Source organism: Lissotriton helveticus, chromosome 3_1, assembly GCF_964261635.1.
Source record: "Lissotriton helveticus chromosome 3_1, aLisHel1.1, whole genome shotgun sequence".
Classification (NCBI taxonomy): domain Eukaryota; kingdom Metazoa; phylum Chordata; class Amphibia; order Caudata; family Salamandridae; genus Lissotriton; species Lissotriton helveticus.
The window spans coordinates 1,597,746,853-1,597,771,608 of NC_136061.1; the positions used below are offsets into that span (position 1 = coordinate 1,597,746,853).

Consider the following 24,756-nt stretch of genomic DNA (forward strand, 5'->3'; position numbering starts at 1 on the left):
TTGGCAAGAGTCCCCCCAATAACCGGATCACCCTTGACTACCTGCCAGTTTTTACGAATGATGTTTAGTATTGCTTTGTGCTGTCTGCTGTATGCTGTTATCAGTCTAGGTTGACCAGACTCCCTCTCCAAAATTAGTGTAGGATCAGCATCCGCTGATTGGCCGTGCCCTGCAGTTAAATTTGCACGCCTCATGGCACTCTCCACCATTGGTTGCGAATAGCCTCTTTCAATAAACCTTGTGCTGCTGGCTTTCTGTGCTATCTCACAGCTTTCATCTGTGCTGCAGATTCTTCTGATTCTCAGCATCTCCCCGTAGGGGATGCTGCGAATCAGATGTGCTGGGTGGTGGCTGGTGGCGTGTAACACTGTGTTTCCTGCTGTCAATTTGCGATGTAGGTCAGTCACCAACCTACCATTCACAATGCTCACCTCCACATCCAAAAAGGCAACCTTCGTGCTGCTAATCTGGCCCGTAAATTGTAGGTTCAAATTGTTTATATTGATCTCAGTTATGAACCTGGTTGCCCCTTCCTCTGACCCCCTCCAAACAATAAAAAGGTCATCAATGAACCTGTACCAGGCTATGATGTTGTTAGCCATGGTACTCGCATAGGTTTTTGCTAGGACCTGCTCCTCCCAAAGCCCCATATGCAGACAGGCATAGCTCGGGGAGAAGCAGGCCCCCATGGCAACTCCCCTCAGTTGCTGGAATACCTGTTTTTGGAACAAGAAAAAGTTGCTCTTGAGGCAGATTTCTGTCATCTCACTGACCATGTTATTGTGCTGTAGCATGCATGCAGGTCTACGCTTCAAATAGTGTTTCACCGCCCTCAGACCATCATCATGATTAATACTGGTGTATAAGGAAGTTACATCTAGCGTTAGTAATAAGTAATCTTCCTTCCACTCCAAGGTTCTGATCTTATCCAAAAAGTCACCAGTATCCCTGATATATGAGGGAAGCATCCTCACATGCTCCTGCAGGAAATGGTCAATATACTTCGAGGCATTCTCAAAAGGACCCTGTCTGGCGGAGATAATGGGCCTCCCTGGTGGTTTGGTCACACTCTTGTGGATCTTTGGGATCATATAAAACACAGGGATCACAGGGTAATTTGATTTGAGAAATTTTTGCTCATCCCCACTTAGTAATCCCATACCCTTCCATGTATACAATCTGGTGTGGAAAGCCTCCCACGCCTGTTTAGCTGTTCGCCAATCGCTCCTACAATAACAATTTCTATCATTCAATTGCAGTAGAGCCTCTTCCATATACATTTGTTTAGGCCACAGGACAATGATGCCCCCCTTATCTGATTGCTTAATGATCACATTATTCTCCCCCTGTAGCTTCTTCATTAGACTTCCATAGGCATTATTACACTTTTTGCTGTATTTAATGACTTTTGTCTTAGAAGCCTGATGCAGATCCTTTAAGTCAGAAATCACCAGATTGTTGAAGACTTCTATGTTGTCATACACGGATATGGGGTTAAATGTCGATTTTGGTCTAATATGTGTGTATTTATATATATTACTACACCTCCCAACATACTACCCCAAAAATCATTCAGCCGTAAAAACAAAATACAATAATACTTAAAGAAAATTAACGAAATACATTAATTTATTAAATAATACCATAAGGATAAAAAATATCATTCACTTAATAAGCAAATATTACAAATTAATTAATTAAGGAAATAAATCAATAATGGAGCCCAATAAAATTATGAATTATTAGTATTTTAATAAGAAGTATCTATATATTAAACAATATACAATTAAAATAATTTACATAATTAATAATGATATTAACAAATTGAAAATATAGCACTTATGAACGTTTAAAATGAAGTATTAAAAATATCCACCCTATTCCCTGCAAACAAAACAACCCACCAATAAAACAAATTCAAATAAAATAAAAATGCTTTAACTATGTTACCAAATCAAAAAAATAAATAGTACTAAAAAAAACAATTATCAATACTTTGGCAGAAGATCCCCCCTTCTGAGGCAGTGAACATGCCCTATAACACAGAATTGTTTCACAATATTTGATGTGAGATACATATTTTCCTTGGAAAGATGGCTGTAGGGGCATTATTCAAGCCTTGAAAAAAGGTTGATGGAAAAGAGAAGTAGGGTACGTTGCTCGGCATTCCAATATTTTTTTCTTGTGGAATGGAAACACTAGTAAAAAACATTCAGCTCAGCCACATATAATTATAATATAGATCGGACAGTTTAATGAAGGCGAGAACATGAATGGCGACATAACCGACATACCCTGACCCAAGCTAGAGAACCCATAGCTAGCAAACTGTACAACCACTGAACAGTAGTACTCTCGAAAACATCCCAGTGCGTGATATGGAATCCATTGACGATGCTTGCCACAGTGGTTAGGTGACCATTCATCATCCTATAGTACATGAATATAATTCTGTAAAAAGTTTGGCTATTTGGTGTAGGAGTTTTGTACTTCGTGCATGTTTATGTCTGTTTAAGGAAATTATACAACAGTCCTAAAAGGCCTCACTTCTTTAGTGTGTTGGATACCTGCCCTGTATGTGTGACGGCATTGTGTGATGTTCCTTGTGCTTCACCCACCAGTCCTTAACTTATTATTTTTGCTAGCGCCGGGACACCTCTGCTGAGGTAACTGTGTGCTCTATAAATGCATATTGATGGTTAGAAAAGGTTGTGCTGCGGCTGTACATGTTGTAGCTTCATTGTGTTGTAAAGCTTGGTAAACAACATTCCACTATAAATGAGAAACAACTATCCTCATGCTCAATGCTTGTTTTAATGCATAATTTGAATGAAAGAGTGAAGCCAAACAATAAATGTGAGCAAAATGTACTTTTGATTATATGTGTGAAACAAGCAGTTTTCGAATTTGAATAGGTGACTTTGTATAATTTATGAAAATAGCTGGCAAATAGTTCCATATTTTGTATAACACAGCCAGCCAATTCTAGCATGTTATCCAACAGCACTTTAGATGCTGGGGCATTGAGCTCATGATAAAACTGTTACAATGCATGCTGTTGGCTGAAAAAAAAAGATAATAGTATGTTATGGCATAGTGCCACATTGCAAATCTAGTTCCTTGGCCGTCTGACTGTTTTTCTTGCAGGCAATTACAATTAAACTGCTGAGTGGGTGAGAGGATAGGGAGCCTTTCAAATGCAAAAGCAATGATCTCCTGCTAATGGGCTAACATTACCACGCCTTGGAAAACCGGCTTGCTAAAAGCACCTTATTTAACAGAACAATGCAGTTAGACGTGTCCGGAGGCACTGCAAAAAGGGAAATAATAACCTGTCACCCCCTCTTCTGAAACCCATTCTCGGGGCCTTGTACAATTTAGGTTGCAAGCTTACACCACCAATGTGATGCTCCCAGGGAAAAACAAGTGCTGCACAGGCTGCAGGTGACAACCCACAAGGGCGACCAGTCATAAGTGTATAATAAGAGGTATTGCCTCATAACTTACCATTACACCATACCGTGACAAGGGGCATAGGGCCAGATGTTGGAGAGGAAATACCGGTCGGTAACGGCCGAATTCGGCCGTTACGACTGGTATTCAGGATTCGGCATGTAGGGGCCAGCATTTTACAGAATCGGTAAATTTACCGATTTGGTAAATTTACCGATTCTGTAAAATACTGAATCGGTAATTTTACAGATTCGGTAATTCCACATGTAGGTGACACTCCTGAGAGTGCCACAGGCCCTTAAGAGTCGGTATTTTACCACCCAATCCTATGGTGTGGTAAAATACCGAATTCAGGTGTGCATGCACATCTGTGCATGCACACATTTGCCATGTGACACACAGACATGCCCTTAGGGCATGTATGCGTGCCACATGGCACACATGCCTGTATTTGGAGTGCTAGAGGGGGTCAAAGTGACACCCCCTGCACCCTTGCAGGATTCGGTATTTACCGATTCGGTAAATACCGAATCGGTATTGCCCATTGATTCCTATAGGCTTCAAGGCCCATAGGAATCAATGGGCAATACCGATTCAGTATTTACCGAATCGGTAAATACCGATTCTTACCGATTCGGTAAATGTAAAAAGAAATTTACCTATATCTCACTACTTCTAATTTACCGATTCATAAATACCGAATCGGTAAAATTCGGTATTTATGAATCGGTAAAATAGAATTACCTACATCTGGCCCAGAGCATGCTTACAGAACATTTTGGACATGAATGTCTGACCAACATGTACAAATGCATGATTTACAAAGAGTTTACTTGGACTTGAAAATGCACTGGGGCACAACAGTATAATATCGTGTGTGGGTAAATCCAACTCGAGTAGTGGGGAGAGGACAATTCAGTCTACAGTTTCTGGGTATGCTGAAACTTCCTTATCCTCCAATCCCACACTTGAAATGGCCAGAGTGGCAGTCGTAAACACTCTTCCATGCCAGACCTTTCATGAGGATGGGCAAGAAAAAACTTCACCACTGGGAAATTATTCCATCACTTACCGGTAATCTTCATTACCCCGATTCATAGTCTTCCTCGTCCCGATCATAACCATGTGAGGCGTCTCTGCCTATTGACAGAGTGATTTTCTACGCCCAAGGCTTAAAATATCTTGTTGACATAGAACTTTTCTATGTCTACATACCACTATATATGTCCACCCTCCAACAACACTTCTTTTATGTAACAAGCCAGAACCCAAAGGTGCATAGGGAAGGAGGGTGGGATGTAGGATGGGACAAGAAGGGCTACAAATCAGGGTAATAAAGATTACTGGTAACTAATGGAATCACTTGCCCCTCATCTTCATCATCCTCATCCCAGTCTTAACCACGTGAGAGCATACCAAGTGATAAAAAATAATGTACCAACAAGAGACTGTAGAAAAGTAAAGCATTTATTCGGATCAACATTTACTTCTTTGCCGACGAGGAATAGGTGTGGCGCCGTGGCTAGGGCGACTGACTCTGGAATCTGGGGATCACTGTTCGATCCCCGGCACCGGCGGCAGATTAGCGCAGCACCAAGTGACTCTGGGCAATAGCTTGCTTAATCTTCCCGATGGCCTCCAGCGCCTAGAGACCCTTAGGGGTGATTGTGCGCTTTACAAAATGTGGATTATTATTACAAAATGTGGACTGCAATGCCGATTAGCCAAAATTCTAAATGGTAGAATCAGTCAACTCAAGACGATAAATGTGTCATAAGTATATTCTGAGAGGACCAGGTTGCCACCCTGCAGATCTCAAGAACAGAAGTTTGTGTGGAAGGTCTATTGATATTTGAGGGAACAGTGAGTGATTCTTCCTGACTTGTAAGCCTGCCAGATAGCTAAATGCACCCATCTACTAATGGACTGTGTTCTGCCTTTTTTACCCTTAGTAGCAGCACAAAGGAAAACAAAAATGGAATTAGAAGGGCTAAATTGCTTATTACAAGCTGGTGACATTTGAAAGTAGTGAGGCTAAAAGTTGGGTATAACTATGTAGCGCGTGAAGTGAGGAAGCTTAATGGCCAAACGTGGGGTCCAGAGTGTGTCCTCCTCCCGAGAAAAAATTGAAAAAAGATTTGCAAATGGTGTATTTGAAAACAAATTAATTAAGTGAGAAAGCAAGGTTTATAAAGCAGAAGCGGAATGCATAATGTTGAAAAATAAAACATTAAAAACTGTCCTATATCTTACTGCATTATTATGTTCAAAAGTTGCCTTAATGTGCAAATTATTCAACACAGCTTCAATGCCTTTAAAGTGTGCGCGTTCCCAGTGTCTTGCTCTGCATGCCACATCAACTTTAGAAGAAAATGCTCCACTGGCTGCAATCAGAAGTATCTGTAGACAGGCCTTTAAGTGAGATGAAAAAAGTGGGGGCTCCAAAAGGGAATCTGCAAAATAAAGAGCAACCGCTCCTGCCAGTGTAAACAACCAAGGTTGTGGCCCAGTTCCCCTGCACAGTGCACGTTTTAGTGGTACAGCCAGAGTGAGACATTCAATAATGAGAGTAACATTGTGACTGTACAAACAGATCTGGTTATTTCTCACGTCTACGTGTTTCTATCACGACATGCCTCTCCAAAGGGATGTATGACGTTACAATGCATGCTTTTACCACGCATGCTGTTACAACGCAGTTTTTACAACCCAAACCTTTATAACGCATAGCGCTTTGGGTGCTGGATAGTGAATAGTTTAATTTACTATTCCAACTCCAGTCCCCGTGGACACTAGGGAAGGTGTTGGATAGTAAATTAAATCTATTCCCTATCCAAGAGCGCCCCCCAGCGCAATGCGTTTTAATGGTTTTCGTTGTAAAACCTGCGTTGTAAAAGCACTCTGTTGTAAAAGTTTCGTTGTAAAGGATGTTTCCCCTCTCGAAAGTCCATACAGGAAAAAAAGGATTGCAGAAAATCAAAAACACAAGCAGCCTCTGCCTTGGTAAATGGACTTGTGCACCCTTGCAGCCCCGGCGAAGGAAGGAACTCGCCGAGGAGCGCTGCATCGATGCGATTCAGAGTTCTCCAATGAATCCTATTAATAATACGTTTTTGAGATTTTCATCCATTCTGTGCATGCTGTAGTTTGCGATTTACTGGCTTGCGTTGCTTTAAAGGGCCTCTGAAATGGCAGACATTAGCAACTATCTCACCTCCTTGATTGCACCCAAGATATCAATATATGATTGTCACCCATGGACGACGATAGGACACTACTGCCTGACGACGAACGGCATAGCCACAGTAGGCGGCGCCTGCTGGACTTAATGACAACGAGTATGGCGGCAATTGATTTTATGAACCAAACAGCAAAATACATTAGACATCTGTAGAAGCCTCTTTTCAAAGTCATGCCGTTATAGCATAACATTAAATTAATGAACTAAAACAGCAGTCATTAGGGGCACGTCTTCCCAGCAGTTGGCAGAATTAAGAAACTCGTGGGTCATATCTGCACTAAATATCTCAGTCTGGCGAGGTCCGTGAGTAAATTCAGTTTGAACAGATTAAAATACGCAGCAGCTGCGTGAACCCGTGGTAACATTGTGCTGCCCCTTATCTAAATTTAGACCCTCGGCATACCTAACATAAAAGGCGCGAACCTGTGCAATGTGCCAAGTCATCACGGATTCTCACAATGCCTGTCCAAGTGATCACTGGTGAAGGGGAGGACCTTGAGATGTCGACCTGTGAATCCGGGTGAGCCCTTATCTGATATCTATGCCCTTTGCCAACAATCACCCACGCTAATTAAAGTGCTATAACAGGAGGAAACCATGTGATGGAAAGGGAGTGCATTGAACAAACAGACACGACGTATTATTATAAAAATAAACATACAAAAAATTAACTTACCTCAGCACTTTTGTTGATTTTTTACACCCGTGGCCCGACTCTATCCACACCTCGTGAAAAGCTGAGCAATGCATGCTGGGCTGGCAAAGTGGAACTAAAACGCTATGCATCTCAGGCAATAAAAGCCCTGCTTTTATGCTGTTTATATTTGAAAATAGCATAAGAGCAGTGCAAGGATTGGCTGGGACAGATGATCACAGTGCTCCATCTGAGACCGATGGGGCTGTGTTGCTTGTCCAGCTTGCTGACAGATATGTCTGGAGGGAAACATCAACTGGGCACATCGAGTTGGCCATAAGCAAAATACTGGCCAACCTGACATGCACAGTTCAGTCAAACGGACCTAGCTGCTAGTGGGAAATAAGCCACAACCACTACTGTCTGCTGGGAGAGGCTGGCAGCTCTGTGCAGTGGCATACGTGTGTGCAAGTAAGATAATGGCTGTGGGTCAGGGGGTCAACGCCACTTCGCCCCTATGTGAAAACCGCTGCTGAATATAAGACAGAAAAAACAGCTGAGGTTTGAGGGAACAGGGAGTGATTCTTGCTGACTTGTAAGCCTGGCAGATAGCTAAATGCACCCATCTACTAATGTATTGTGTTTTGCCTTTTTTACCCTTAGTAGCAGCACAAAGGAAAACAAAAATGGGATTAGAAGAGCGAAATTCCTTATTACAAGCTGGTGACATTTGAAAGTAGTGAGGCTAAAGGTTGGGTATAACCAGTGCTTGAAATGGAAAAATAAAAGTGCAGGTACTCTATAGCAGAGTACCTGCTTGTTTATGAGAAGTGCCGGTACTCTCCAATTAAAACAATAGCATTTCTCCTGAGAAGTGCCGGTACTCAACCTCCCAAAATAAAAAAGTGCCGGTACTCCGTACCGGACAGTACCGGCCGATTTAAAGCACTGGGTATAACTATGTAGCGCAATCACCCACGCCAATTAAAGTGCTATAACAGGAGGAAACCATGTGATGGAAAGGGAGTGCATTGAACAAACAGACACGACGTATTATTATAAAAATAAACATACAAAAAATTAACTTACCTCAGCACTTTTGTTGATTTTTTACACCCGTGGCCCGACTCTATCCACACCTCGTGAAAAGCTGAGCAATGCATGCTGGGCTGGCAAAGTGGAACTAAAACACTATGCATCTCAGGCAATAAAAGCCCTGCTTTTATGCTGTTTATATTTGAAAATAGCATAAGAGCAGTGCAAGGATTGGCTGGGACAGATGATCACAGCGCTCCATCTGAGACCACAACCACTACTGTCTGCTGGGAGAGGCTGGCAGCTCTGTGCAGTGGCATACGTGTGTGCAAGTAAGATAATGGCTGTGGGTCAGGGGGTCAACGCCACTTCGCCCCTATGTGAAAACCGCTGCTGAATATAAGACAGAAAAAACAGCTGAGGTTCATCTCACATCCAATGTAGAGGGAACCAGTGTGTCAGAATCAGAAAAAAGTGGGTAAACTAATTCCTGTTCTCTGTGAAATTGGGAATGGATTTTTGTAACAAATTTAGGATCCATTTTAAATATATCACTGTCTAGAAAAAAAACCCAAATATAATGGAAAGATGACAACAAAACCCCTAATTTGACAAATGCCTAGCAGATGTTATGGCTATGAGGATGGCAGTCTTCTATGTAAGCCAGGATAAGTCTGCTTGTTTGAGAGGCTTGAATGGGTGAAGATGTAAACCTTAAAGGACAGTGGACAAGTCCCATGTGGGAACAGGAGGGTGAATTGGTGGTCGTTTAAGTCTAAAACTCTTAAGAGTCTATGCACTAATGACTTAATCTTGCTGAAGTCCAAATCAAGTTTCAGGGCCTTGATTGCCGCCCCTTAGGTTGCCTGAGTGGATAGAGGTGAGCTTTTCTGGAAACCTTGTCCTGAAAATTTCAGAATTTGGAAAGGGTCAATTGAAGCATTAGAAGCCCAAGTAGAACACACTACTTATGGAAAGAAGCCCATTGTTTCTTATATAACAGTAAAGTAGAATGTTTCCTAAAGGACTGGACCTCAATGACAACCAATTCTGAGAAACCCATTTCCTCCAAATCCACCCGTTCCATAACCAAGCCGTCAACTGCAACTTCTGAAGTTGCAGGACAGGTTAGTGTGGGTACTGCAGAGGAGGATGTTGAAGGGAGACATGGCTGAAGGAACTCTTCAACATTGCCATCAGAAGACAAAACCATGGGCAATGTGTCCTAAAAGGGGCAACACATAAATCTTCTGCTCCTTAATCTTCTGAAGCACCTCTAGGAGGAAGGGAATCGGTGTGAAGGCATACAAGAGATCTAGAGGCCAGGTGATCAAGAGAGCATTGACTGCCCACACTTGAGGAGTTGGAAATGCTGAGCAGAAGATCAGGAGCAGTTCTTCCAGATGAAACGCAAACATGTTTCCGAATAGGAGACAAATGTGGTTGAACCCCTTGACAGACAGGTGGTAATTTACTGAAGAAGGTAGATAGCTGCTGCGACTGTCCACTCGACATTTCAAGTGTCCTTGAAAGTACACTGTCCTAGAGCTAGAAGGTGAGCCTCTGCCCAAGTGAAGATCTGTCCTGTAATCATATTGAGGGAATTTATAACTAACTGGCAAAGGCCAACAGAGTATTTTACACTGCCATTAACTCCCTCCAATTGGAAGAAGTATGACGCTCCTTCCGAGACTAAGGGCTCTGCTGCAGCACGGATCACCCACCAGGATTAACCTCATAATCCTGCGGGCGGTCTGAATACGAGTTTGGTGGTCTTCCTCCAGGACATTGGTGTGGCGGCCCTCAGGAAGGCTGCCAAACTCGGAATCAGGCCCAAACTCTTGCCACGGACTGTACGAGATTCTAGGGACAGAATGTGAACCCGCAGCACCAAAAGGACATTTGAATTGTCAGACTTAGTGTATTTGAGGAGTTAATATGGCCCTATCACGAACCGCACCATTTACATGTGCATTGGTTTCCAATATTTACGTTATTTTCCTAATGAATAATCAGGTATTAGTTTCCTGGAAAAGGAGCAGTTTTAGACCCTAAGACCTGTACATAAAATACTGTGTGCAATATGTAACAGAACACGTCAGGGCCAGACTGACCATTTTACGACATATTTTCCCAGATAGTTGTAGACTAGGGACTTACTCTCAGTAGGATAGACTGGCGTGACCCAAAACGCCACAATTGCCCCATTTAAGTCACAGCCTATTGGAGTATGGGGATGGTTCTAACAACTTTGATAGGGTGATTTTGGATTCCAGTCTGGCCTAAAGCACATGAAAGATTGTATAATCCACTGAAAAGACATTTAATTAGAAGAATTTTTGATATGGGAGAAAAATGACTCTTTTCTCCAAACAGGTTCTCTTCAATGAATCTCACCATCAGAATAGAATGTCAAGGAGCGCTCAACAAAGAGATATGAGCTCAGGTGAGCAATGCACTATTGGGTACTGTCCATCTAACTGAGACAGTCCAAAAAATGGGTTTTATCTCAGAATTGTTAACCTGAACACGTTTTCATTGTCTTTTCCACTTTATGTCCTCTGAAACAAAACTCTCCAAATATGGCAGTGACTCTAAAGTTAATTGAGGGCCTCTGGTGTTTCTTAAAAGTGTTTTAAAATTGTACTTTATCACATGTCTGAGCAATGCCCAGATTTTTCAGACAGGTCTAAAGCTCCTCATATTCCGGCTCATGGGTCAGCACTGACACCACGCACACTTTGAACTAAGGAAGCTATGGCAGGAGTCTGACTCTCTTGTGTCCAGAATCACACAGTTATAAAAGGATTCCAGCCCGCTCCAAACAGCAGTAGCCAAACAATAGCATAAGAGAGCCAGCCCAGAAACTGACGGATCCAGTTTGGCCGACAGGTCTTTAGGGTAACAAGGACTCAGGATAAGAGACACTTCATACCTACTTCTGGCTTCTTAGCAGGGGAGTAAGAAAATCTTTATCCAAGGCATGTAGAGACTAAGTTAGTCAAACTTGGCACAAATGGCCAAATTATCTTATCCTAATTTTAAGCTTAATGCAAAGCTCTGAATAAGCTGATTTTCACCCACCTTTCCAATAGTGTGACACCTACGTATTCTAAAAGAGTTAATTTCAGGCATGCCAAATCTCCATGCCTACTTCCCTAAAAGTCCAAGTTGGTAGAGGTATCTGCTTGAGAGGTTAAGCCTGGGCTCCTTTGCTCTTTCAAAGAAAAACCTCCCATGCTGGGAATCTGGCCTGCAGAAGTCTTTCATTTCTGAGAGCCACAGCATCAACTGGTGGGATAAATATCACCAAGACGTCCAATCCTTGGTTTGCCAGGAGAAAATGAGGGTAAATATTGCCCAAATAAATGGTGCATACCTTTATTCTACTTAACCTAAGAAAAGGTTTTCTCTATGAAGTGAATAGTAGTAAAGTAATATTTTAATCCTCAGGCATAACTGTAGTTTAGAAGCAATGATTCACCAGTTTAATTTCAGAATTAGGATGTTTCATCCAGAATTATATAAACTTTCCTGATTATGGTTTGTTTGAACTCCTAAAAGTAAAATATTAAAATACATATATTCCATTTTTTCAGAAAGCTTTATAGAGCAAAAGGTACATGGTTATCAAGGTCTATATGTGCTGACAAGGCCGATCATATAGGCAGAGAAGTAACATGGGGACAAATACACCTTTTCCCCTCCAAATGCTTTTAAAGGCAGAAAGGGTTTGGTGGGCTCAGAATCCACATTCACAGAATTAGTTTTAAAAGGTCTCTGTTTATCAAATTTATATATTCTTGTGACAAGTTGAGTAAGCCTGACTTCCCGTAGAGTTAGACCTACCAATGATATTTATCTGTGGTAAAAAGTAATGTCCAATTAGCACAGTTCAATTGACTGGGACAAAACAACAAGTCTCTTTAAAATGAAGAACAAAGACAGCAGAATAGACCAAGACATCATAGGAAGGAACAAACGAGAATGTGATTGAAGGGGCAATCGATAGAATACAAGAAAATAAGAAACATTCAAATAGTGCAAACAAAGTCAGACTATGAACAAGACACAGTTTTATTAATATCTCTTCCGAAACTTAACGTGTATTAACATATATCATTGTATAAGCTAAAATGTACTTACCGTCAAGGTTAAAAGACAAGAGGGTGAATTGCCTTAAGGAAAATTACACACAGGTCTACACACAGTGGCTACATTATCAGAACAACTATCTTACAAAACAACAAAATTCCTTTACCTGAATATGGTTTCTTCTGTGTAAGGACCTCCCAAATTACCAGACCAAAGCTGCAAAAAGAAATAAAATGAACAGAACTTACATCACTGTCTGCCAGGAAAGAATAACAACTGTCAAACAACGCTAAAGTTATTAACATACCAAAAAATCAATTTCCTATGAAAACATGGCCCTAACTATAACTACACAGTGGTGACTTCCACACACGCATGCACACACATGTGTGTGTGTGTGTATATATATATATATGTTTGTTGTTATTCTTAAAAAGTTACATTAAATCAAATCTTAGTAATTGATCATTTGAAATGTAAAAATTAATTATTTAAAAAAAATGATTTAACTTTGAATACAAATGCAGAATAGAATTCCATCCAAAACAAGGACTTGTTAAAAAAGCCAAGTAAAACGAGAGTTGCCATGGGAAATTGTTTATTTATTTTAATAGAAGGAATACTACCTAAAATAATTTAAAACCAGATAGAGATGAAATACATAAGTAGCAGTGGATGAAATATATAAGTAGCAGTGGTATCCCTTGTTGAAATATAGTGTCATGTTAGCTAAGAGGGGCCGGGAGAGAAATCACCTGCAGGTGGTGTGGGGGGACTAGTGGGCTAAGGAGGATATCCTCTTATTGAAAGATGCTGTAGGCTTACAATTAGGGAAGAGGGCTGTGAAATAGGTATAGATACGAGTAAACGAATAGGAAGACATTTTCAGTGGTTGGTGTTATAAATTATTTTTTTGGGGGGTAGGATGTTGAGGGAACTACTTACTTGAGTCTTTATTATGATTTAAATGTCTTCCTAATCATAAATAATTTATTATATGTTAATATCTCAATATGATTGCAAGTCATAGGGCTTGATTCATAGTTTGACTGATGGGCCATACCGTTAAAATGTGATGGATATGCTCTCTGCTGTATTACAAGGGTTATAGGATATAATGCATTTGTAATACATTGGATGGAATATCTGTCACATTTGTGGCAGAGTATCCCATCCATCGGACTCTAAATAAGGGCCAAAGTGTTTAACTCTGTGTTATAGCCAGTTGCATATCTAGAAGTTATTGTGTAATCAGCAAGAGAGTTATTGTCAGTGGCACGTTTCATCTCTGTTAAAGCTGATTAGGCTAAACTTTACAGTAATTAACCATTTGTAAATTGTCAGGACAATAAAAAATGAACAAATAAAATTCAGTTTTAAAAGGGAAAGGAGAGCAAATGAGAGAGAGCTTGAGACAAAATTCTTGATAGAGAAATGATCTGAATAAAGTTATTGTGCGAGAGAAGCAGGTAGAGATAAACAGAGCTGGAGTAAGCAAGATAGATAAAGTGAAAGACAATCTAAGTATTTTTCTTGAAATAGAGACACTATTAAAGCTCTTTGCAAAAATGAGCAAGAGATATTCTAACTAAAGACATTTAAAGGGAAACGACCTCTGTGTAATGTTTGTGAAAAAGACAGAGAGAAAGACTATTTTAATACATTTCTTACTAGAGAGTGAGAGTTAGAGATATTATGAGTATGAGACACATAGAGAGCAGTAAAACAATGAATTCTAAGTTCTTCCCTCTTATGAGAGATTGAGACAATCTAAGTACGCATAAGTAAACTAATTGTGATAAAGCTTCTATATAAAAAGTTCTCAGGAGAATGGAAAATGATCTATAATAAAGTTTTTACAACAAAAATTAGAAAATCTATGTAAAGAACTTATGTTAGAGCACATGCCTAAGATAGGTTCTTGAGGGAGAGGCAATCTAAGTACACTGGTTGTGTGTGTGAAACGAACAGACAATCTAAGTAAAGTTACAGAAACAGCGAGAGTATTAATGCCCAAGTAAGTGGCTTGACATAGGGTATGAGCAATAACAGAATATCAAAAATGATTCAAAAGAGATGTAAATAGGGAAGGAACATAAATTAATGAGACATTAATGAGAACAGCTTGAAAAGTAAATTTCATGGCATGTAACCATATCAAATATTTAGTAAAGAAGTCAATGCATAAGTACCACAGCAATTCAAACAGCGCTTGTTGTAAAGTTAGCAAACTGAAGGTTCTTTGAACAGTTCTGTTTGCCAATAATTATTCCAGATAGCGTTGACTGCCCAAGCCCCAAATCTGAAGAATGTTTTTGACATGATGAGGCTTCAAATGAGCATGGCTCAGACAATTGAATTTGTCGGTGCTGGAGCATTTGCCTGAGAGAAAACCATCACGGCCCCTTGTGCTTGTATGGGACTTTGTGGGCAATCTCTCCCCCAGTGTGACTTCATGAGTGATATTGACAAACAGCATAAACAGACAGCATCAGGGGCCTTAGGTTCAGGTCAATGCACCATAAGAGTGTGCTTCTGCTTTCAGAGAATTTCTTTTCGGAAAAGGTGGACGTCGTAGATGGAGGTGCAGCATGAAGGGGAGGATGGAGAAGAAGGTTTTACAAAGGATGGGAGACATTTCCTTGCTACAATGAAGCAGGTGCATGGGCAGTTTGACAGAGAAAAAATAACGGAATTAAAGACAGAAATGGACGAGATGGAGATGAAGAAATGTGGGTGTGCACAAGAAGGCTGTGCATGCTGGAGGAGTTGCAACCAAATTGGAGACAAAGTTATATCAATAGGAGAAGAGATATTCTAACTATAGACATTTAAAGAGAATGGACCTCTGTGTAATGTTTGTGCAAAAGACCGAGAGAGAGACTACCTTAATAAAGTTCTAACGAGAGTGAGAGTTAAAGAGATATTATGAGTATGAGACACAGAGAGAGTAGTAAAACAATGAATTCTAAGTTCTTAGCTCTTATGAGAGATTGAGACAATCTAGGTACCCATAAGTAAAGTAATTGCGATAAAGCTTCTATATAAAGTTCTCAGGAGAATGGAAAATAATCTATAATAAAGTTTTTACACTAAAAAATGAGAAAATCTATGTAAAGATCTTATGTTAGAGCACATGCCTAAGATAGGTTCTTGAGGGAGAGGCAATCTAAGTAAAGCGGTTGTGTGTGTGAAACGAACAGGCAATCTAAATAAAGTTAGAGAAATAGCGAGAGTATTAATATCCAAGTAAGTGGCTTGACATAGGGTATGAGCAATAACAGAATATCAAAAATCATTAAAAAAATATATAAATAAGGAAGGCACATAAATTAATGAGACATTAATGAGAACAGCTTGAAAAGTAAATTGCATGGCATGTCACCATATCAAATATTAAGTAAAGAAGTCAATGCATAAGTACCACAGCAATTCAAATAGCGCTTATTGTAAAGTTAGCAAACGTAAGGTTTTTTGAACAGTTCTGTTTGCCAATAATTATTCCACATAGCGATGATCGCCCAGGCCCCAATTCTGAAGAATTTTTTGGACATGATGAGGCTTCAAATGAGCATGGCTCAGACAATTGAATTTGTCGGTGCTAGAGCGTTTCCCCAAGAGCAAGCCATCACTGCACCTTGTGCTTGTATGGGACTTTGTGTACAATCTCTGCCCCAGTGGGATTGCATGAGTGATATTGACAAACATCATAAACAGACAGCATCAGGGGCCTTAGGTTCAGGTCAATGCACCATAAGAGAGTGCTTCTGCCTTCAGAGAATTTCTTTTCAGAAAAGGTGGTAGGGGAGAATGGAGAAAAAGGTTTTAAAAAAGATGGGAGACATTTCCTTGCTACAATGAAGCAGGTGCATGGGCAGTTTGACAGAGAAGAAAATTAAGGAATTAAAGACAAAAATGGACGACATGGAGATGAAGAATTGTGGGTGTGCAGAAGAAGGCAGAAGAAGGCTGTTCATGTTGAAGGAGTTGCAGCCAAATTGGAGACAAAGTTATATCAATAGGAGAAGTAAGATTCTACTAATGCTGAACTTGGGAGGTGTGCAGTGATTTCCATACTGTGACTAGAGGACCAGAAAGAACATGTGAGAACTTGTACTCAATCAGGCGATTCTGAGATACCAGCATTCCTGAAAGGAGCAAATCTGTAGGTAGTAGTTCAGAGATAGAGATGGAACCATTTAACCTGAGGACACTGATGAGGTTGCCTACACTGAACATGGGCTCAGAAGAAAGAGATATAAGCAGTTATCTAGCAATGCTTCAGGAGGAGGACACAAGGGAAGATGCATTGAATACAGTTATTTTGTAAAAAGCGGATTTTATGTAGGCCATGAATCTTACTTTTCCCTGACTTACTCTATTAGAAAAAGGGATACTTCTGTATTTCAGTGAATCTATAGAAAAGAGAAGTAGTCCGTCAGAACTTGTAAACAGATATTTTCAAGACAGAAGTGCATAACAACTACAATGGATCATGTGCTTCAGGACTTATCTGTAATGAATTCACAATTGCTGTAAACAGCATTCTTATTTAGATGTAACTGTAGCTGCTGGGGAAACAGAATGTTGTATAGGAAAGCAACCAATAAATTGTAATTACTACAATACAATATTGAATTTGTACAAAAACAAATACATGATAGCGCATAAGAGAGTGAAGAGATGGTGCCGTGATCATTTGAAAAACATGTAAATAATATCCACAATGAAATCAAATGCATCTGAAGATGAATGATTTGGCTGTGCTAATTCTAGTTAATGCAGAAACTGGCACAATGACTCTGAATTAATGCTTTAGTATCAGTTTTACGAAAATGGGCAAACCAAAACAAGTTAAGACGGTGTTTCAATACCAAAAAATGTTTTATAGGGTCTTTGTCAGGGCAAAGTCAATGACTGTTGGTGGACCAGCCCTCTTAGAGAACATTGTGAAGGTATAGAGATAAATCTGTGTATACTGCTGTGGTAGGCAGACTCTTAATTCACCATGCATGTATCTAAAGGGAATTCAGCTCATTGAGGGCGCTTTGGAAAAAAAACTAATTTCACACTCCCTCACAGCCCTTACCTGTAAATATCATGCTTAGTGCTTGGTGTCCTGGTGCTCTGCAGGAACATCTCAGGAGGAATGTAACTCAGCGTGCCTCTTAGTGCCGATTTCTCAATATATTCCATACGGGTCGAGTGCTCCTTAAATTTGGATAAACCAAAATCGGAAATCTGAAAAAAACAATAAATTTGCATACTGTAATATAATCTGTAATGTGTTTATGTCTAGGGAAGCCTAAAAAACAGATATTGTTGGCATGCAATACCCTCGATACAAGCTTTAACATTCAATCACTTGTCCCTCTTACAATAACGTGGTGCATCATACAATATCTGGTTCTCATGTCTCAGAGCACCATAGTAGCCTGAAAGATCCATTAATGAATCTTCATCTCACATTATAATTGAATGTAGGAGGTTTCTCCCTCACCATGCATTTGCGTATGGTTTCTCACATGAATGCGTGAGATTCCCCAGCATGCTGACCCCTTTGTCCTAATAATTCCTTAGGTTTCCCTGCCCTAGTTCTGTCAGAAGATGTGGAATGGAAATGAGCATGCTCTGACAAGAGTTTCCATTATTTGTGTTGCCTTGCAACTGAGCAGACTGGTTATCAATGTTAATCTGAGGTGACCAAATTCAAGAAGAGAAACTATATTAAGTCTAAGCCCTCTCCACAATACATGGGACATCTGCTTCCTAATGATCCAATTGGCACCCGGAGGATCATGTGCTTCCACAAGCACAGACACATAAACACACAGCCATATACATACAGATATATAAAGGCACACACAAGCACTGACCAACACAGATACAACAGATATACTCAAAGACACACACACATAAACTCAAACACACACAGGTATGCACAGGCACCTATATATACACTCACAGATATACTCAGTGAGATAACATATTTGAGGACAGATACTTCTGAGGTAGGGATTGACACCTGCTGACTTCTGGATTCACAGTACTACCACTGTTCGACAGCAGGGCTAGTTATGGCTTTCCTCCAATTAAGTAGTGACTCTATTTAGGGCATTGCACACCTTTTATGAAAGGCTCCACACAGGAAGTCTTTTTAGTTATCTATTTTGAAGCAAAATCATTTTCCCAACGTAAAAATTATTTTGGGTGATTACCCACCCCCAGATGGTTGTCACCAAACGTGAACCTGCACCCACAATAATCCATTGAGAGACACTGCAATACAAGATTTAGTGATCAGTGCCCATTGCAAAGAAAGAGCCTTCTTACTCGCTTATACTAATCCCCATTAGCCACCACTTTGACACCATCTGCCCCTTGTGATTTTGTACTGGTGTACATCACAATCTCACCTGATTTAGAAAAATAACACAACAATATATTGCTTAAGGAGTTAACTGTCCACAACTGCTTTATGTCCGAACATGAATTTAAAGTTGTGATTTACTCAGACTTAAAATGTGGCCCACTTTTTTTTTAGCGAGCCCGGGCCGATTTTTTATCCCAATCCAACTCTGTTTATTAGTCTTTCTCACCACCGTGGCAGGTTGTGGGTGTTTCAGGGTGGAATGCAGGTCAAGGTCCTTCAACAATTACAAATTTGCAACATTGCAAATATTCACAAATCTTTTGCAGGTTCAATTAAGATCTGCCCAAGCAATGAATATTTTTTTTCCGGATGCAAAGGGTGAAGGAAGAAGTTTGTGAGCAGGGTACATATTTTTTTCGTAAAGAAACACAAAAAAGTATATTGCATGCCAAATGCACTGAACACAGTTAGGGCCTAATTAAATGTCATGCAAACTTAAGTCTGCCCACCATCGTTTCAGTCGTGGGACCGCCCAGCCTCCTGAGGTCCCGGGTCCTGAGGTCCCGACCGACCAATTAGGTGCAACCAAACAGTGTTCGGTCAAACACCTATGCTCTACAATGGGAGCATGCGTTCCGACCAGAATGCATGTTCTCATTGTAAAACAAAGAGGTGCAGTTCATCCATGCACACCGCCATGGGGTGCAGGGATCAAGTGCCCCCTCAGCCAACAACCGGAGGCCGCGCACCCATGATGGCCTTGCTGGGGGCTCCCAAAGTTGACCTCCGACAGCCTTTCTGCATCAGAAAGGCTGGCACAGGAAGGCTGTCAGAATCCGACATTGTAATCCCTCAGGCGGAAAGAGATGCCCTTGGGATTACTGAGGGCAATGCAACTGGTCGGAGGCCAGTCGGAATGATCGGTCGGATTCCTTTCCGACCGGCACTATCAAAATGGGTTGATCGGAAGGGAATCCGACTGACTGATTACAATGCATTAGGAAATGGCTCCGACCGACAGTCAGTGTTGTTTCCTAACGCACCATAATCAGCCCCTAAATGTATACGTTTGAAACTGTATGGTTGGTGCAGGTTCATGTATAGTAATACTGGGGCATATTATCAAGGGGGTTTATCTCCGCTTTTTTGGCTTTAAAAGCCAAGAAAGCGGAGATAAATTTTTCTTCCTATTACCTAGCTGTCGCTATCACCAGTTAGTGACAGCTAGTAGGAGATAGCGACCATCTTGGGCCCCACTTTGCATGTCAGTGATATTTATCACTAATGACATGCAAAGTGGGCGTGCCAAGATGCTAGCGACTGGAAACAGTCGCTAACATCGCTATCTCCTATTACCAACTTTTGGAGATATTCGCGCTAAGCGCGAATATCTCCAAAAGCTAACACCTGCCCTGAGCAGTTCTTAGCCATGTTATCCAATGGGAGGTGGATAACATGGCTAAGAGCATTAGCTCGGTAATGCATGAATATCGCTGACTTTTCAGCGATATTCATGCATTGCGGCCGTTTTTTATCGCATTTGCGATAAACCTTGGTAATACCAAGGTTTATCTGCGGTAAAAATCGCTGCCGCTTAGCGGTAACATTTTGTCTCTAACCAAGCAATAGCGCTAATTATCGCTATTGCTTGGTAATATGCCCCACTGTCTTTAGGTGTGATGGTTGCATTTCCATTGTCATACTCCTACCGGTCTATATGAATTGTAAAGAAAGTGGAAATCTCCTCAACACAAAAAACAATTGTACATGAGAAAATATATGTCTCTCCTTGTGACTTGATCCTAAAGTAGTTAATGTAAGTAGTATAGGAGCAGTATAGGATTAGTAGCAGAATGCTGAGCCAACCTTTGCAATATGAGCATTCAACAGACAAAGCTCACCTTAGCATTCTGTAGACAGAGCTAATTTTCTATATTTCTTATCTCAATTGATCATCTAAGGGGCTGACATTGAGGGCCACTCAAGTAACATTTCTGACTGTTTCTGAATTTCTCCTGGAATGTTTTCGTTTTCAAGCTATTCTCTCAATGTATCATGCACCCATCAAGGCTCCATATATATATATTCAATCCATTTCCACCCTATGCTTCCTTCATAAATGTCTGGGCTGGGATCAGCTGGGAGGTGGTACAGATGGTCTCTCACCCTGTGAAAGCAAGACATATTTCATGTATCCATTCCTAGCTCCTCCTAGGCTACTTCCATCAAATCTAGTACATTAAAGATATCCTCCTCAATCCAGGAACCCTTCAACTTATTCTATATATGGTGTTTAGCATGCTCCTTTAATGTCCTTCTCACTTTTTTAGTCCTTGCACAAAAGCTATGGCCTAGCAACTACTCCAGAGCATTTGGATTTGTTGGCTGATATACATGTAGCCATTGATACCTACTGAAAGGTGCATAGATGTACATTATTGGTGTGTACATATGCTTGATGTGAACATTGTTCTGGGCACACTGTCTACTTTTCCTGACACTTGATTCTGAAATAAAGAAGCATCCACAGCTAACTGTCCAGCAAGAATCAGAGTAGTGTACGTGTGGCGTGCCAAACCTACTAATTGGCTTTCGGCAAAAATGTGACTATTTTTTAAACTTTGACAACTTCAAACGTTGCAAAGTTTTAAGAAAAGTTCAGCAAATAGTAAGATATTCTGAAATAAAGCCCTTGAAAATGTATTTTTTCTTGCCAAAGAACTATATGCTAGATTTGTTGTATTGTGGGGGGAAGCTGTTGTAGGTAAAATTCCCAGCTGGTTCATTTTTGTGAAGGTAAGAAACATTAGAAATATGGGTGCGATTGACAACAAAGATTTTGCTAAAGCTTTCTCATGCAATAGGTCTGCCTTACTCCTCATTTCCAAAAGTCAGCCAGGAGTAAACCAGTAACAAATGCGTAAATCAGTCCAATGACAGCAACATCCTTGTGAGTTAGGCCTTCTGTGGCTACATGTTATAACTACTGAAGTCTTGCCCTGGGATGGGGCAGGCATGAAACAATAGTGAAAAAGGGTTACAAAATTTGTTATAAATTAAATTGGGTTTTTTGTTGTTTTTTTAAATGATGGTTGGGTCTATTTCTCATATAAAGGCATTTGAAACAGGGGTGCAGGGACAATTTTTACAGTGAGGTTGCTGCCAACAATGTTACATCACTGAAGTCATAGGGAACATTTCAAGCGTCACACATAAATAACAAGTGTAACAAATATATTCAGCAGGACATTGGCAAGGGTGTATGTAGTATGTAGCTGGTGGTGTTTTGTCAAGAACACTGTTGTAAACATATTACTAAAGCATGGTGTGGCAGTGCCCTGTCACTTACAAAAAGCTCATTTTCTGTTGAATTTGTCACTAAATTTGGTAAGATACCCATTTTTTACCGATTAAAAGCTCACAAGTGATAATGTCTGGAAATCGTGTTTCAGGAAATATGCTTATCTTGACCTATTTTGCTCCCATTAAAATCTTGTTTTCCATCACACTTTGGAATTACATAGAAATGTTGCTTCATTTGTGCTTTCCGAACTGCTGATATAGTCTGAAACATTAGTACATGTAATGTGCAGGTTTACATTTAATATGCGGTAGAAAAAGTACATCTACTGTACCCCTGATAGAGTACCAAATAATTCACTTTACAAAATCATCTGGCTTTGAAGTTAGAGTTAGCAAACACCAATCTACCAGTTAAAAGTAAAACAGCCATTTGCCAGACCTTATTGCCGGACATTTGACCTCTGTCTAAAACCAACATTTAATGTCGTCTATAGTTCCCTTCACCTTCTGACCTCCAGCATGGTTATTTTGGTCGTGCTGCTTTGGACTGGGTAAGAGTGGTCTGCTTAATTCAGACACTCTGTTCATCACCACTCCCTTTTCTGAATCGTTTTTGGCCACTATAGGTGTGGCAGGGTATACTCAGACATGAGTCCCTTGCTCACTGCTCCATCAGGATTCAAGCAAGCCGGGCCGACGAGGCTGAAATGCCAGAAACCGGTCCCCGGTAGCTTGTCTCCTTTCTGGTGAAGAATTGGCTTGGTAGTTTGGTCTGCCCTGTTCCCATGATGCACTGGGCCAGGGACAGACTAATTTGCATATAGCCAGGTTCTGAGCTGGGATGGGGCAGTGAGCTAAATAACGGTGATGGATCAAGCCCTGATCTTTGGACTGGGTAAGAGTGGTCTGCTTAATTCAGACACTCTGTTCATCACCACCCCCTTTTCTGAATTGCAGCACCACCCCAGCACCACTATTTCCAGCGACTAAGATTTGAATTGCTACTGTTTGTATTGTTTCACCACTCCCCACCGGATGTACGACATTACAACGCATGCTTTTACATCGCATGCTTTTACAACGCGAGTTTTACAACGCATACCATTACAACGCATAGTGCTTTGGGGCGCTGGATAGTGAATTATTTAATTTACTATTCCAACTCCAGTCCCCGTGGATAGTAGGGAAGGTGTTGGATAGTAAATTAAATATATTCCCTATCCTAGAGCGCCCCCCAGCGCAATGCGTTGTAATGGTTTGCGTGGTAAAAGTTGCGTTGTAAGTGATGTTCCCCCTCCCCACCACATCTCCTTCAAGTTGCGATTTCTTATTCAACACAAAAAAACTTCACAAGAATAATTGCACAGGATGTCAAAGACACAGAAGTTTTAACACAATGTGTATTGTTAAATATGAATTCCACTTGTTTTATCTACACAATCACATCTGATGTTAATTTTTCAGGGAACAGGCAGGGTCCTCCCCTCAGCCCATGCCCTACCACCATCTCTCCTCTGGATTCTCCTGCTGCAGAATCACCTTTAGTCCAGATCCAGAGTTTGTGAACCCGGTAATATCTGATCTAAAATTATCAGACGACTCATAACACGGGCCTTTAATGGCAAGGGCCAATGCAGTGAAATCGACGGCAGGTTTTAAGTCATCTCCATTTTTTTTCCAATTTGATCAACATCAAAACACTTAACGCTCTTGGCGTGTCTGCCAACTCATAATATCCATATTTTTTTTAAATGTAAGTGTTATATCAGGCCCATGTTACTTTTCCTGACCCAGGGTTGAAAAGGAATAGTGGGAGAAGTGGGATAATACTGTATATGAGAGGAGCAGAACACTACCCAACTTAACCAAAAATATGAATGAACCCTCAAATCAGGACTTAACTTGTAAAATAATTTATTCCGGGGCCTAACGTTTTGCTCAGAAGCCCCCACTATCAAATGTCGGTGCAATCAAAAGGTTGCTCTGTCTTGATTCAACATCATGTCTTTTTCATCCATCACCAGACACACCCTGCCCTTTTATCTCACCCTATCCGTATCCTTTTCAACCCTACTTTCTTTCTTTGCCTCTGATTTTTTCCGTCTTTTTCTTCCTTTTTCCCCTTTTTGTGTTTTACTTTCACTTCTGTGGGTCAAAGTCTGATGAGGAAAAATCAGTGCTTGTTGCCAAAACTGAGTGCCGGTCCCGCCTGCAACCACTGGTTCAAAATAAGCACTGGTTAAGCAACAGGGGGTATATTATCAAGGGGTTTTATCTCCGCTTTTTTGGCTTTAAAAGCCAAGAAAGCGGAGATAAAATTATCTCCCTATTATCAAGCTGTCGCTAACACCAGTTAGCGACAGCTAATAGGAGATAGCGACCATCATGGGCCCCACTTTGCATTTCAGTGATATTTATCACTAATGATATGCAAAGTGGGCGTGCCAAGATGTTAGCGACTGGAAACAGTCGCTAACATCGCTATCTCCTATTACCAACTTTTGGAGATATTTGCGCTAAGGGCGAATATCTCCAAAAGCTAACACCTGCCCTGAGCAGTTCTTAGCCATGTTATCCAATGGGAGGTGGATAACATGGCTAAGAGCATTTGCTCGATAATGC

The 24,756-nt window shown here is 40.7% G+C and overlaps 1 protein-coding gene across 3 annotated transcripts in view; it reads right to left on the reverse strand.

Moving 5' to 3' along the window:
* The window catches only part of ANKK1 (ankyrin repeat and kinase domain containing 1), a 231,976-nt gene that overhangs the window by 57,828 nt on the left and 149,392 nt on the right, over positions 1 to 24,756 (reverse strand). For all 3 annotated transcript variants that reach the window (XR_013608827.1, XR_013608826.1, XM_078682357.1), the window contains exons 3-4: positions 17,548 to 17,699; positions 12,625 to 12,674 (exon numbers count right to left, since the gene is read on the reverse strand). Coding sequence is in view for 1 of the 3 variants with exons in the window: in XM_078682357.1 (XP_078538483.1) it covers positions 12,625 to 12,674; positions 17,548 to 17,699 (202 nt within the window). In the remaining 2 variants the exon portion in view is untranslated. The remainder of the gene's footprint in view (positions 1 to 12,624; positions 12,675 to 17,547; positions 17,700 to 24,756) is intronic.